We start from the raw sequence: 13,217 nt of genomic DNA on the forward strand, positions 1-13,217 counted from the left end.
ACTTTGTCATAGGAAAAGCGTATAAAGGTGAATGAAGTCTGAAAAACAACAGAACATATTAATACAAATACAATCGAATTAGTATCATTTTTTATCATCAGTGTATTTGAACTTTGACCTCCAACTCTTAACATTCTTCCTTTCTTATGTGCAATGACGCTTTGGAAAGGGAACGCCTTACACATGGACAAATGAATTTATTTTCAATAAGATTTTTAATGTTTTTAATAATAACACATTTCTCAGTGTTCAAATTTTAGGACAATTTTTCAAGTTTAATTACAAATCTGTAATTTCAGCGCTGAATATGTCAAAATATAAATTTTCAACTTCCACTACATTAGAGCCAAAGTAAAAATAATGAATTAGATTTTTTTTAAATTCTAAAAAATATAATAAATTTTTCTCTCTTTTCAGCTGTTCATCATAAAATACAACGTAAAGATAAACAACAGGCAAAAATGGAAAAAAAGAAATGGTAAAGATAACAAGTGTCCGTTGAGTGCTATTTTACTAACGCTTAACTAGCTGAAGCAATGTCGATAAACGCAAGTTGATGATTGAACGTTTGGTAAATTGATCTCATATCTTCGCCCTACAAAACTCCGAGGATCAGACATAACAGATTGCTTTGTTCCAATGTGACCTGTCGCAGTTTGGTATATAATAGCACAGAACACTACAGCTAACAGCACTGAAAGCAGAGCCAGCATAGTGGGGGTTGGATGGCAGTTATATATGGACATGTTTCTAATTTGCATATTCATGCATATTCATGTACTATCACTGCATTTTGAGGTTAAAGACATAAGGTTAAAGGGGTTAAAGGCATGAGGTTAAATGCATAGAGCAGGCTCCTGAGTGGTGCAACAGAAAAGTCTTTGCCCTATCATCAGGGCGCATGACCTCGAGTCCTGACGATGCTGCCACAGCCATCTGTGGCCAGGAGCCAAGGAAGCAAAATTGGCCATGCTCTCTGGCTGGAATGGATGGATGGATGGATGGATGGATGGCATGCTCTGTCTGCCCTGTCAATCACAGAAACACTGGCCAATCATAGGCATCTGTGAGGTAATGTATACGGAACAGTGTAGATAGCACTTTCCTCTGAGTGTGTTACGCTGTGTTACGCAGCAGCAACCACGTGTTAGTCTTCATCCTCCCTGGTTAGTAGGTGTCATATGGTGGATGGAAGTTGGTGGGGCAGGTGACCAAATTAGGAAGAAACTAGAAATCAATTCAAAGCTACTGTATATTATCATCATTAATGCTTTACATTAAAGTTCCCTTAACTAGCATTACATTATGTAATGTAATTGTAATCAAGCTATATTATGATCTGAGATGTTCTTAGGCCAGTGTAATGCTTTCTTTAACAAAAAACACATGAAAATATTTATTATTCAGCACATTATTTTTTTAAAGGTCACTTGTTGGGGGTACTTCGATTGACTGGGGTGAGTGATAAACAAGGTGTGCTTTTAAGAATCAATAAAGACTCAAAAGACAAATCACCCCTAAACAACAGTCTAATGAATGACCTTTTTATTCCAAACAAGCTTGAGGCCTCTGTGTGTGTGTGTGTGTGTGTGTGTGTGAGAGAGAGAGAGAGACAGAGAGAAAGAGAGAAAGAGAGAGAGAGAGAGAGAGAAAGAGTGAGATGAATGATCTTCCTGTTGGGACTCTGTGTAATACAGTTATACGCAGTGAGCACATAAACCATATGGTGCTGAAAAGATGTCAGAGTAACATGATTAACTTGAACGAGAAGAGAAGGAGAGAAGTTTGGAGGGCGTCAACACGTCATCTAACAATCCCCAAAGAAGGGACAAACTATTACTAGGCACTTTTCTGTACACAGTCACTTTTTTTTTTTTTTTACATTCATCTGCAGGTGTATAATTACTGACTGTAGCTCATCTTTCACTATGTACGGCGTGTCGGCCATGTTTAGGTGTTGGATGAACGTGATCTTTGGTGGTCTTTACCAAGGTGGTCCTTTTCCATTGATGGATGCAGTGTCGGGTGGCTGACAATCTGTTTGTAGCAACACATGGGCTACATTTACCAACTGTAGACCTAAACAGTGACTTACAATAACGTGTAGCTAATAAAGCTAATATTTGGAAAGAATTCAATCAAATAGAAGAGAGAATTGAATAAAGAATTGCATCTAAGAGAGACGAGTTTACGCTTTCTCGTAACATGACAAGCTGTCTTTTTTCTGTCTTAGTAACTTCAAAAGAGAACTTGTTTCACTGACATTCTACAACATTAAATGTAACTATAAATGGATAGAATGTACACTGCAACATTCTTTTATAAATCTAAAATTGTCATCGTCGGGATATTGCTATGGTATAAGAGAAATAAAACACTTTTCAAAGTGCTGTTATTGGAAAATAATCCATTTTTTGTTTACGTGTACACAGAATTGTATACACGTAAACACGGGCCACATCACATCACACACACAATTCGCCGTTACAGTTACCCAAAGTGGATAAAAAGAATGATATATTGTACATGTTTTCCATTTATAGTTACATTTAATGTTAATGTAATGTCTCTTGAAGTTACTAAGACAAAAAAAAAAAAAAAAAACACAGCTTGTCATGTTACGAGAAAGAGTAAACTGATCTTTCCTGAAGTCTTTCTCATGTCGGAAAACTTACTGCGCTGACACACCTTTATTAGTCCGTTTAGATATTAAAGAGAGTGTCCATCGTATAAGTCCCTGTGTAAGATGTTACTATAGAAACGATAACGAATTAAAAACGAGAGCATTAATATTAACGTGTGCAGCCTGAACTACTGTCAGAGCTGCTGTTATAGAAAATTAATCAACACCTTTTGACCAATCAGATTGGTGAATTCATTCCACATTGCTGTATAGAGTAAGTTAACACATGTATTAATGAAACTTTTTTAAATGTTAATGAAATACATCAGTGTGTGTGTGTGTGTGTGTGTGTGTGTGTGAACGTACCACCATGCCAGTCTTGAGCATTAAGTAGTGTACAGTCTGTGTGACGTCTGCAGCGTGGATGAGATTGTGATACGGGTTTTTATGCTTGCTGTATCCCACTTCCAAGGCCTCCACGAAGGACACCAGAGCAGAGATGGGAATCTGACACAAACAGAGACGAAATGCACATCATCACACCTGGAGAGTGTCAGAAACTCCATAAGACGAGTGTGTGAGGATTGCGTGAAGGACACTTTCATTTCTTGCCTCCTGATCGTGCCTTGTTCAGGCCAGTCAGAGCAAGTCAGAGTATCAAACATGCTTCATTTTTGACACGGTCTGCGGTGTTTGCAGATGAACAACCCAAATCTGAATGGATCCTCTCAACATCCAGTGGAATAAATAAATAACGCAAAATGGTGGACAGGCAGCTCGAAAAAACGTGGTAATCTGAGTGTGTAAAAAGTGGGTGTGTTGTGTAGGGTTTACAAAGAATAATTGTGTGATTCTCGTTATCATTATCATATCCTAGTGATTACACTTTTATCATTTTATAAATGAGTATAATTTCGCTAGACATATCAATATCTTTTGGTCTATAATAGTTTTTGAAGTCATATACAGCAGAGTGTGTGCATGTGTGTACGCAAGACAAAATCAGAACTGTTTTAACCTTGAATCGGCTGATGAGGTCATATCTGGTGAGGAGTTCATAGAAGATAAATTTCAGTGCATGGTCACCACTTGATTCATTCAAAGCGAACACATCAAAAGTCCACTTGTCTATATGCTGTGAGAAAAAAAAACAGAATTACAAAACTAGGTCTCTTCAGCCACAATGAGAATTCATCAGGAGAGTGTAATGTGTGTAATGTTTCTGTGTGTGTGTGTGTGTGTGTGTGTGTGTGTGTGTTACCTTGAGCACAGTTATGACAGAGGCAGGGTAGCTTAAGCCCACCATGTTGGATGTCCGCCGGTACATTCTGCTCGGAAGAGATAAAAACAGCAAATTAGCAGGAAGCTTGAAGCGTAAATGCATCTGCTGATCTCCTGGGATTTTCACACACAACAAATATCTAGAGTTTACACAATGTTGTGAAAAAAAACCCAGCAAAAACATCCGGTGAGCAGTGGTTCTGTGAGTGGAAAAGCCTTATTGATGAGAGAGGTCAGAGGAGAATGGCTAGACTGGTTTGAGCTGACAGGAAGGATATGGTAACTCAAATAATCACTCTTTACAACCGTGGTATGCAGAAAAGCATTTCAAAATGAACAACATGCTGAAGCTTGAGGCACATGGGCCACTTCCACATCGAATTCCGCTATTTTCAGCAAAGAACAGGAATCGGAGTTTAGAGACTTCCTGTAAATCAAACCGATTCCAGTTTAACAAGCATAATGCAGCTACAAAAATGGTCATTCTGCTAAAAGATGTTTTATTTGCTAGCTTGCTAGCTAAGTGCGCTTTCCTCACACAGTGTCACGTTTAGATCAAGTCGTTTGTTATGTGCCATAGCGAAACAGTATAAATACCAGCTGTTAAATTATCCATGATGCCCACACGAGGTCAGTGACACTGTAGAGATAGATTGTAAGAGAAAGTTGTAATGTTTGAATGCTAAAAAAAAGAGGATATTCGCTAACAGGACAACACTCACTGAATTAATCAGCAACTATTTCAGCACTAAGTGAAGAGCGACGACGAGGCTCTGGTTCACCAAACGCTGAGTGAAACTTACCTCAGGAAATGAGACTAGACTGTGACTCATGTGTGGATGATGCTGATGGTTAGCGTGATTACTCATTTTCCACTGTAAATTCATAATCTTTGATAAAGTGTCAGTAATAAGAATTGAAATGGGAGTCTTTAAATGCAATATTCTCGCTTTTCAGTTTTAATATGATTATTTGAATACTGCTAGAACTTTACTTGTGATTGAGATACATGCAAAAGAGATACATATTTCAGTACAGCAAACCTTCGATAGAACCCACACACACATATATTACATATATTCTGATATCTACCTTTCAGCTATCAGCAACTTTTATTTACGTTTGAATATCTGGATTGACAAACAGTCCACCAACCAAAAATATCCAGCTAACATTAGCCTTGTAGTCAATCAGTAACCCTAATAAAGGGATAGATGATGGCAATGAAGATGACTTGGCTTGAAATTTGCCTCAGATGGCTTAAACATTGCAGTGAAACGATGACAATTACACACTCCAAACACATACATTGACACTGTTGTGTTCCTCTCCTTTGAATTGAAAACATTTTAGCAGCAGCATGCCTGTGTTGTATTTTTAAAGCTAGCCAACATTTTCCTGTCTCAACTCCACTAATCGTGAGATCTTTCCCTGCTAGCCTAATGCTAAGCACTAGGCATGCAAATTAGGCTGAAGTTGTGTGGTGAGATATTAGGAAATAAAAGTGCAAGCTTACATATTAGTTCAGAGCAAAGCAGGACAACTTCTTATGGCTGTGAACTGCGACTTAAATTAATTCAGCTTAAATTATTCTTTTAAAATGGCTGTGAATCCTATACGTCTGAATGCCTTAAATGCTTTGCCCTTGTTGCTTGTCCTATTAGTACACTACTCATTTTGCGTAAATAACATAAGATGGTTAGAAACTTAAATTACTTGTTTGTCATGATTAATGATAAAGGAAAAATGTGGGTTCTGAGTCAAAACCAGCTGACGCAGAGGACACATTTTTCCCCTACGTGCATCAGGATGTGTGTCCTGTGACTACACAAGCTTTAAATCTATATCATTTCTTCGAGTCTGTTCGCACGAAAACACGTCTCACTCTCTCTAGTAAACCAAGAACCCACAGACACCCTCTTTTCATCATCGCAACTCATTTCTTCAGTAAAATGCATTATGCACCTAATGAAATGATGCTGTCTGATAAAACACTGAGAGAGAGAGAGAGAGAGAGAGAGAGAGAGAGGACGTGGGAAGAGGAAGAATTTGTCTTTTGCACCGTAATTGTGTTTTGCGCAGGCTCGTTAGACAGAGGAGAAGGCGTCTGGAGCAGAAACACTCCAACTCACTTCGTACTCCACTTAAAGATTTATCGAGACGTTTCGCCAGCGGATGAAACTTTACGGCCCCCAGGAGACAAATGTTTCTCCCACCAAGCACATTTGATCATTTTAATGCGTTGTGGGAAACCCATGAGTCGCCCCCCTGAGGGCTCCTCTTAATCCAAAAGTCTGAGCTGACCATCAAGAACTGTATTTATTAGTTATAGTTGTATTAATCATGCATCATTATTTATTAATATACCAAATCAGACTGAGTAATGATATAATGAAAAAAAGTCTAATGTATTCTTCTCACCATAGCAAAATGTTCTTGTTTAAAATAGCTAATTAGATAAATGAAATAAATATAACTACTACTGTAAGTGTTTAAAACATAAGCAGCAGGAAAATGAGGTAGAAAACAGCATAAAAGACGCTTTTGGTCTTAATTCTCTTGGATGTTGGACGTTATGCGCAAATTGTTTTTATGGTTTTTATGCACAGAATTAATTCTGTGATACAAAATTCATTCATTTGATTGTAAAGCTGCATTTTATGAACGGAAAGAAAAAAAAATCAACAACAAATGCTGTTTGAGCACATAAAGAGCATTAAAAAAGCATAATGTAGTCACTTGCTGGTACAAAATGTCCATGTAATTTTTTTTTAGACAAAATTAATTTAGCGGTAATATGTAACCCTTATATACCCTTAGATATTTAAGAGTTATATAATAACTCGTAAAAAAAGAAAAAATACAGACACATTATGTTAGTCAGTGGCCTGCTATTGCTGGAAGTGTTCTGGTGCCACACTTCCTTTTTTGCTCAGATGTGTAGAGACTTAGTTATGAACATCTGTGACGTCCTTTCTACCAAATTTTCGACTCACAAACTTCATCTCGCATCCCAGAATTTCTTTTGCGATCAATAAAACCATTCCATGGGTAAATTGAACGTGTCACAGCACCAAAAGTCTACAGAGTAAAACGTTTACAGATAATAGTTGAACTCCAGTAGAAGTCCAGTCCTACTTGTTAATAACGTGTATGCCAGAAGTACCTTTAAAAATATACTTCAAAAGCGAAGGAAGCTATTGAAGAAAAACTCTTTCAGACATTTGACCTTGCTGTGACCTTGGCCCTGTTTGGATCAATTCCAAAATCAAATCATCTGTTGGTTACAGTGATAATTCCATATAAATCCTACAAACATTCAACCACTCGTTCTCGAGATATTGCGCTAATGAGAATCTCGGATGGACGCACGGAAGGACGGACAGCACGAAAACATAAACACCACTAAAGTATATTTGTGGCTCTGAAGAAATTTTATCCATTAAATTTGTAATATTATAAAAACTTTATCATTAAAGAAAATTGTTTAAAGAATTGTTATAATTGTTGATGCGGTTTTCTGTGAGATGTTTATTTAGCATTTTTAGAAGGAGTCTCAAGTGCTTTGCAACAGTCAAAGGTAAAGCTGTAAAGTTATAGACAGAGGGCTTTATCATTTCTCAGTAAAATGACAAGCTGCCTTTTTTATAGAAATAGAGAAAAAATAGAGGATGTTGAGGGGACAGAATGTTTATAGCTGCAATAAGGGAAGTGATAAGAGGAACTAACTTGTTGGGGGATGTACCAAACATTAAAAGTAAATTTTGAAATCACTGTATTAAGCTTGAGGTCCAGCAGAAGTTTTTTTTTTCATTTAAATTTAACTTGAATAGGAAAATCTTGGTATTATTGAATTCTATTGGTCATGACCTTGACCTCACCTCTCCACGAATATCCCAGCCTGCACAGCGTGTACGATGCTGCGGAATCGCGGCTTCTCCTCCGTCCGTCTCAGCATCAGCCCCATCTGACGTGTGAAGGTGGAGGCCAGCCAATCACGCACCTCTGATGGCACCGAGTCTGACTGGATATCGCTGAGCTCATCCTCCGTGTCCACCAACCGCCTAACCAAAAGAGAGAGAGAGAGAGAGAGAGAGAGAGAGAGAAAGGTGAAAATCCATGTCCGTGAAAATTAGCCAGGCAACAGAAATAGTGTGTCTAATGCCAGGGAAAGTGAGGTTGCCAAACCCTCCACCCCGTGTCACTACAGCTATCACTATGATTATGTTAATCCTGGGATTTCTTCATTTGGCACAGATCATCATTAAACCCCATGCTGTAAACTTCCAAACAATTTCACGTCTCTAGCTGAACTGGAGGTATTGGGAGTACAATATTTTGGTCAATTTTACCTGCTTAATCATCACTTCCTGTCTGTATTGTTTTAGCATTTTTAGACGTAGTATGACATAGAAGCTTTTTTCCTTTAAATAATAAACCATTTAAATCAAAAAACTTCACAATTCTATTCTCCGTGGCTTTGCATGTGTGAGGTTGGCGTTCTCGTCCAATGGCAACCAAAAACAAGGTTATATACAGTATTTACATGGACTTTTCTATTATCTGATCTGGAATTTTCAGACCAGCGGAACAACAGTGCAAAAACCCAGTGGAGATAATAAACTCACCCAAAACTTTTTCTTTTTCTAAAATGAATAATAAATCGCTTGACATGGACGTTTCACACACAGAAAAATGTTAATTAGGCACAGAAATATAGATTTTCTGAATATGCAAATTTGAAACGTCTCTGTACATTTCTATATGTAGCCACCTTTTCTCATGTATTTGTATTTACATACATGAACATGATTGGCTCTTATATTTTATGAATCAAAAACAACACTCACCCTTCACTGCATGTTCACTGCAAGTCAGATTTTCAGTTTTTTTACATGAATGCAGCAAAACCACTGCACTTTAGGGTGGCATTAGGGGTACTTTCACATACACAGTATAGTGTTTAGTCCATTTGAGTACAACCTTGCTGTGTTTTCCACCTCTGTGCAGTTCTTTAGGCAGGTGAGAACACAGAAATCGCACTCAGGTGAGAACCAAAACAACCAACAGCATTTGAGCGAGGTGATCTCGGTTTCCAGTGAGAAAGTACTTTGAATCTGAGTCGACTCGACTCTAAGAAGTGAGTCAAACGCACCATGTATTTTGGGTTGAAGCATTTTTCTGTAGATGTGAGCTGTTAAACTGAGCTGTGAGCCACGGAGTCAGAAATGTGAGGTGCTCTGGATATTGGGACTGACAAACCAAACGAGAAAATAAACAATCAATAAAATACACAAATCTTTTAAAGTAGTTATTTGTATAATTTATTTAATCTATTCATTTATTTAGATCTGGCTAAGGTTTGTTCTGCTGCGTTCGAATTACCTCTGAATTGGGAAGAATTCACAATCGAGCTACAAAGTGGGAAAAGAACACGGACGCCTCCATGTTTCGTCTTTTGTTAGCAGTAAGCTAGCCAACTAACTGTGATGAGTGATGTATATTTATCTCCTCAAAACACTGAACTGTGTAAGCATTGTTATATAATTAACTCCTTTAAGAGTAAAGAAGTGATGCCACACTGATTTGACGTCACACTGAACTCGAATGTAGCATTAACCTTTATCTGTATTTCTGACCAAAGAACGAAAGATCTTTACAAGGATATTTTCAGCTTTACACACCCCTTAACTAACTTTTTTTGTGGCTTTATTTAACTGCCAAATAGCAAACAACCCAAAAGTATCAATTTCACACTGATTCAGACTCGGCAAACGGAGTAATAAGTGTGAAATTGCACTAACACACCTATAAAAAGCAGAGGTGCCTAAATTTCTCACTCCTTGTAGCATCCAGGTTCAGTCATTTGTAATATTTCCCCAGCTCCAGTGCAGACAGAGAGACAGAGAGCAAATATAACGAGGGAACTGGCACCCAAATACATCACTTACAGAATGTCCCTGTGATGAATGACCGGCTGATTTAAGGCCAAGTTCCCCAATGAATGCAGTCTCTAAAAAATATCTTTGCTTGGACCATGACCTTGTTTCAGAAAAGTTTTTAAAAATTTGAAGAAAGGTTTGTAAGGTGTCATGGAACTTCAGAGTGTTTCAAGGGGCCAGACTTGGGACATTATTGGAAAAAAAATCGACTATGAGGAATTGCATAGATGAATCTTTACCAGAGGTGGAAAGAATGAAGCTACTGCTACTGCACAGAGGCAGTATTTTAGGGCATCTGTACTTCACTTGAGTATTACAGTATAATTAAAAATTAATGCTCAATTACATTTTCATTTAAACTTTCAAAGTGCTTGTTACAAATCTCAAAGATTGTGACATATATTTTTTTTTTTTGGTTGGCCAGGCTACCAATCAATTAATCAGGATTCTACACTTTTAAACGTATTTTATCGACTTTCCACCCTTTATTAAGTCTATTAGTCTCAGCTTCTCTTCATGCATTAAAGTTAGTTTCATAAAAAGAACCTGTTCTCATGAAGAATCTGTAGGACTTTGAATCAACACAGATAATGTGATTGGATTTTGCTTGATCTCATATGAATGAAATCTCATCAGAAGATGTATGAACACTAACTCCACCCCTACACCTAGCCTTAACCGTCAAAACTCTTCAGAACTCGCGTAACACTGTAATTACAGGGCGTGTTCATAGATCTAAATGACACCTAGATAAACCCAAATGGCATAAAGCTACATAAACATTTATAAACACTTCTTCTAATATCAGGTGTCAAAAGATTTTTGTCAACATAAGATTGTGTTATGACAGGATGACTTTATGACATTTGTGTTGCTCGGATGTGGATCTTCTGGTATGTCATGATGGTAATGATGTGTCATAGCTTGTGATTAAGTGGAATAATGAATAAAAGTCAGTTCCAAAATAGTCTCCTTGGGAGTAACAGTCATGACATTGCAATTACAGAGTTATGTAGATTTGCTCTGCCACATTAAACAAACTGCATTCTCTATGTCTCCTTATGTCTGCTAATGAATAAACTGACCTTCATTCGTTTTTCCTGTTAATGACAAGCTATGACACATTATGACATACCAGAACTGAGCTACGAAGTCAAACGTCACGAAGTTGTCCCACAACGTGTCCACAACACTCTGGTTATGTTATGCCAACTTGATGACTGCATATGCATAATGGAGTGAGCCTTTATAAATGTTTATGTAGCTTTACGTCATGCCACCATCATGTCAGTTATTTCTGTAAATACATTTTTAGATTTGAAGGAGATGTTTAGATTTTTGATAACTTGGTCTATTTGGGTTGCTGTGTATGAGTATTAGACGGCCAATATTGACTGTCATTCTATGATGCCATTTTTCTGTATTTTATATTCTATCTCTTAATATTATATTTGTATTATTTATTTTCCTTTCAGGCAGTAGTTGCAGTGTCATACTATTAAACCACGTTGTGTTGCAATGAACAATTAATCAACAGAAAAAGCCCAACTATGAAAAGTACATCTGTTCGAAAGCCTGCAGTATTCTTCACATCTTTCAATTTGCATCTTTTTCCACTAGTTCAGCTCATTCGGCTTTGTGTCTGAATATCAACTAGCCTTGAGCCAAGCAATCTGCAGCGGTGATGAATTATGGAACATAAATCTCACCTTTACTTCCACAAACTCATCGTAACAAACGTTCTCATCCTCGCTGAATAAAATGAAGTAATTGAGCACGGCTGTGCGTTAAACGCTTCCAGGTTGCTTTCCACATTAATTGTCAGAAGTCTTTGTAAGACCAAATTTTAACATACTGGGTAGGAATTGTTTTTACCACAAGTTATAAATCACCATCGACTTTAAAGCTGAAAATATAACACTCTAGAAACGCCGCGGTCGACACGTTACCTCGTCTCTTCGATGTAGACGGATTCGAGCACTGAGGCTGCATATTCGAGGTTCTTCTTCAGGTCAATCAGGGACGCTTCACCTCTCTCCAGCTGTTTCACCAAACACCGCAGTCTGGACACAAAATACAACAGAGATTTAAACTTCAACAGTTCTTGATCCACACATGCTAGAAATCACAGAGTCCCAAAGTCAGAAACTAGACAAACCTTTTTTCGTATTTTGGGAACAACTGTTTTTATGGAAATATACACAAACAAAATTTACGTAGACAAACTTTTTGATAGATGTTATTCGTTCGTTATACCATAGTGCTGTTGAATTCTCAAATCTGATTGGTCAGAAGGTGTCATTTCATTCTGTACAACCCCAGCTATGACAATCGTTCCAGCTGCAAATCACAGGTTTATAATAATTAACTCATTCGAACACGTTGTTTCTACAGTAACAGCTAATTCACTGGGACTTGTATGGCTCCATATAAAATACAATTACTTATAAGCGGATTAAACAAAAGTGTCGTTATTTAACAAAGAAAAATATATAAGCAGTGATATGGTGAAGATTAGGTGAGGAGGCGGTGTTTTTTTTAACATTTTTTTCAAAGGAGTCTCCAGTGTCAGTGCTTTGTAACAGTCAGAAGTAACTTTAACTTTTCTTCTACAGGAAAATCTTCAAGATGGAGGACATTGTAGTTTGTGGTTCCTTGCTAACACGCTGAAGAAGAAAAAGTGAAGGAACAACTGTTTATAGCTGCTGTAATGTATGTGATAACAGGAACTAACTTGTTTCACCAACATCCCACAACATTACAAGTAACTATAAATGGATAAAAAGTACAATGTATTAATGTAATCACTGGCAAATTCCTGCGGAATTGCAAAAATAACCAACTTCAGCATCACATCATCCTGCCACTGATTATTTTCCAGTATTTCTGTATTCCCATAATGAGATGCTAGCATATGTAAGAGGTGTATGAGATCTAGAGATATGGAAAAAAAAGAAAAAGATGTAGATGTATAAAGAAAATGTGCTAAGAATAAAGTATTTGAAAACGCAGAAGGATACTGTACTTCAACTTAACATTCAGATCAGCGTCTTTATTCTGATTTCAGATATTCTTGGGTAATCTGGGTGATTCAGGCACGATCCTGGTTTTGAGGATGTTATGGTGCACTTGACACATGATCAAACATCTGTTCCAGGATAAGCCGTCTCTCTCCTTCTTTCCTGAAGCTCTCTCTATCGGATCATTATCATGCATCCCAGGCAACAGTCCAACAATAATAACAGGGTTGAAAAGTGAATGATTCAAGGCTCAGTTTGTTTGTAGCCAATTAACAAGACATTTACTTGAACTAATGCAGTGCATAAATCACTAGATTAGCAATTATAATTGAATAAGATTGGAAAGAACGG

At 37.4% G+C, this 13,217-nt stretch overlaps 1 protein-coding gene across 2 annotated transcripts in view; it reads right to left on the minus strand.

Annotated features, from left to right (window-relative positions):
- The window catches only part of pde1cb (phosphodiesterase 1C, calmodulin-dependent b), a 100,926-nt gene that overhangs the window by 19,547 nt on the left and 68,162 nt on the right, over positions 1 to 13,217 (minus strand). For both annotated transcript variants that reach the window (XM_026946201.3, XM_026946202.3), the window contains 5 exons: positions 11,796 to 11,909; positions 7,786 to 7,968; positions 3,885 to 3,951; positions 3,642 to 3,758; positions 2,990 to 3,130 (listed from right to left, as the gene is read on the minus strand). In XM_026946201.3, the coding sequence (XP_026802002.3) occupies positions 2,990 to 3,130; positions 3,642 to 3,758; positions 3,885 to 3,951; positions 7,786 to 7,968; positions 11,796 to 11,909 (622 nt within the window). The remainder of the gene's footprint in view (positions 1 to 2,989; positions 3,131 to 3,641; positions 3,759 to 3,884; positions 3,952 to 7,785; positions 7,969 to 11,795; positions 11,910 to 13,217) is intronic.

The sequence above is a fragment of the Pangasianodon hypophthalmus genome, chromosome 21, assembly GCF_027358585.1.
Source record: "Pangasianodon hypophthalmus isolate fPanHyp1 chromosome 21, fPanHyp1.pri, whole genome shotgun sequence".
In the NCBI taxonomy this organism is placed as follows: Eukaryota; Metazoa; Chordata; class Actinopteri; order Siluriformes; family Pangasiidae; genus Pangasianodon; species Pangasianodon hypophthalmus.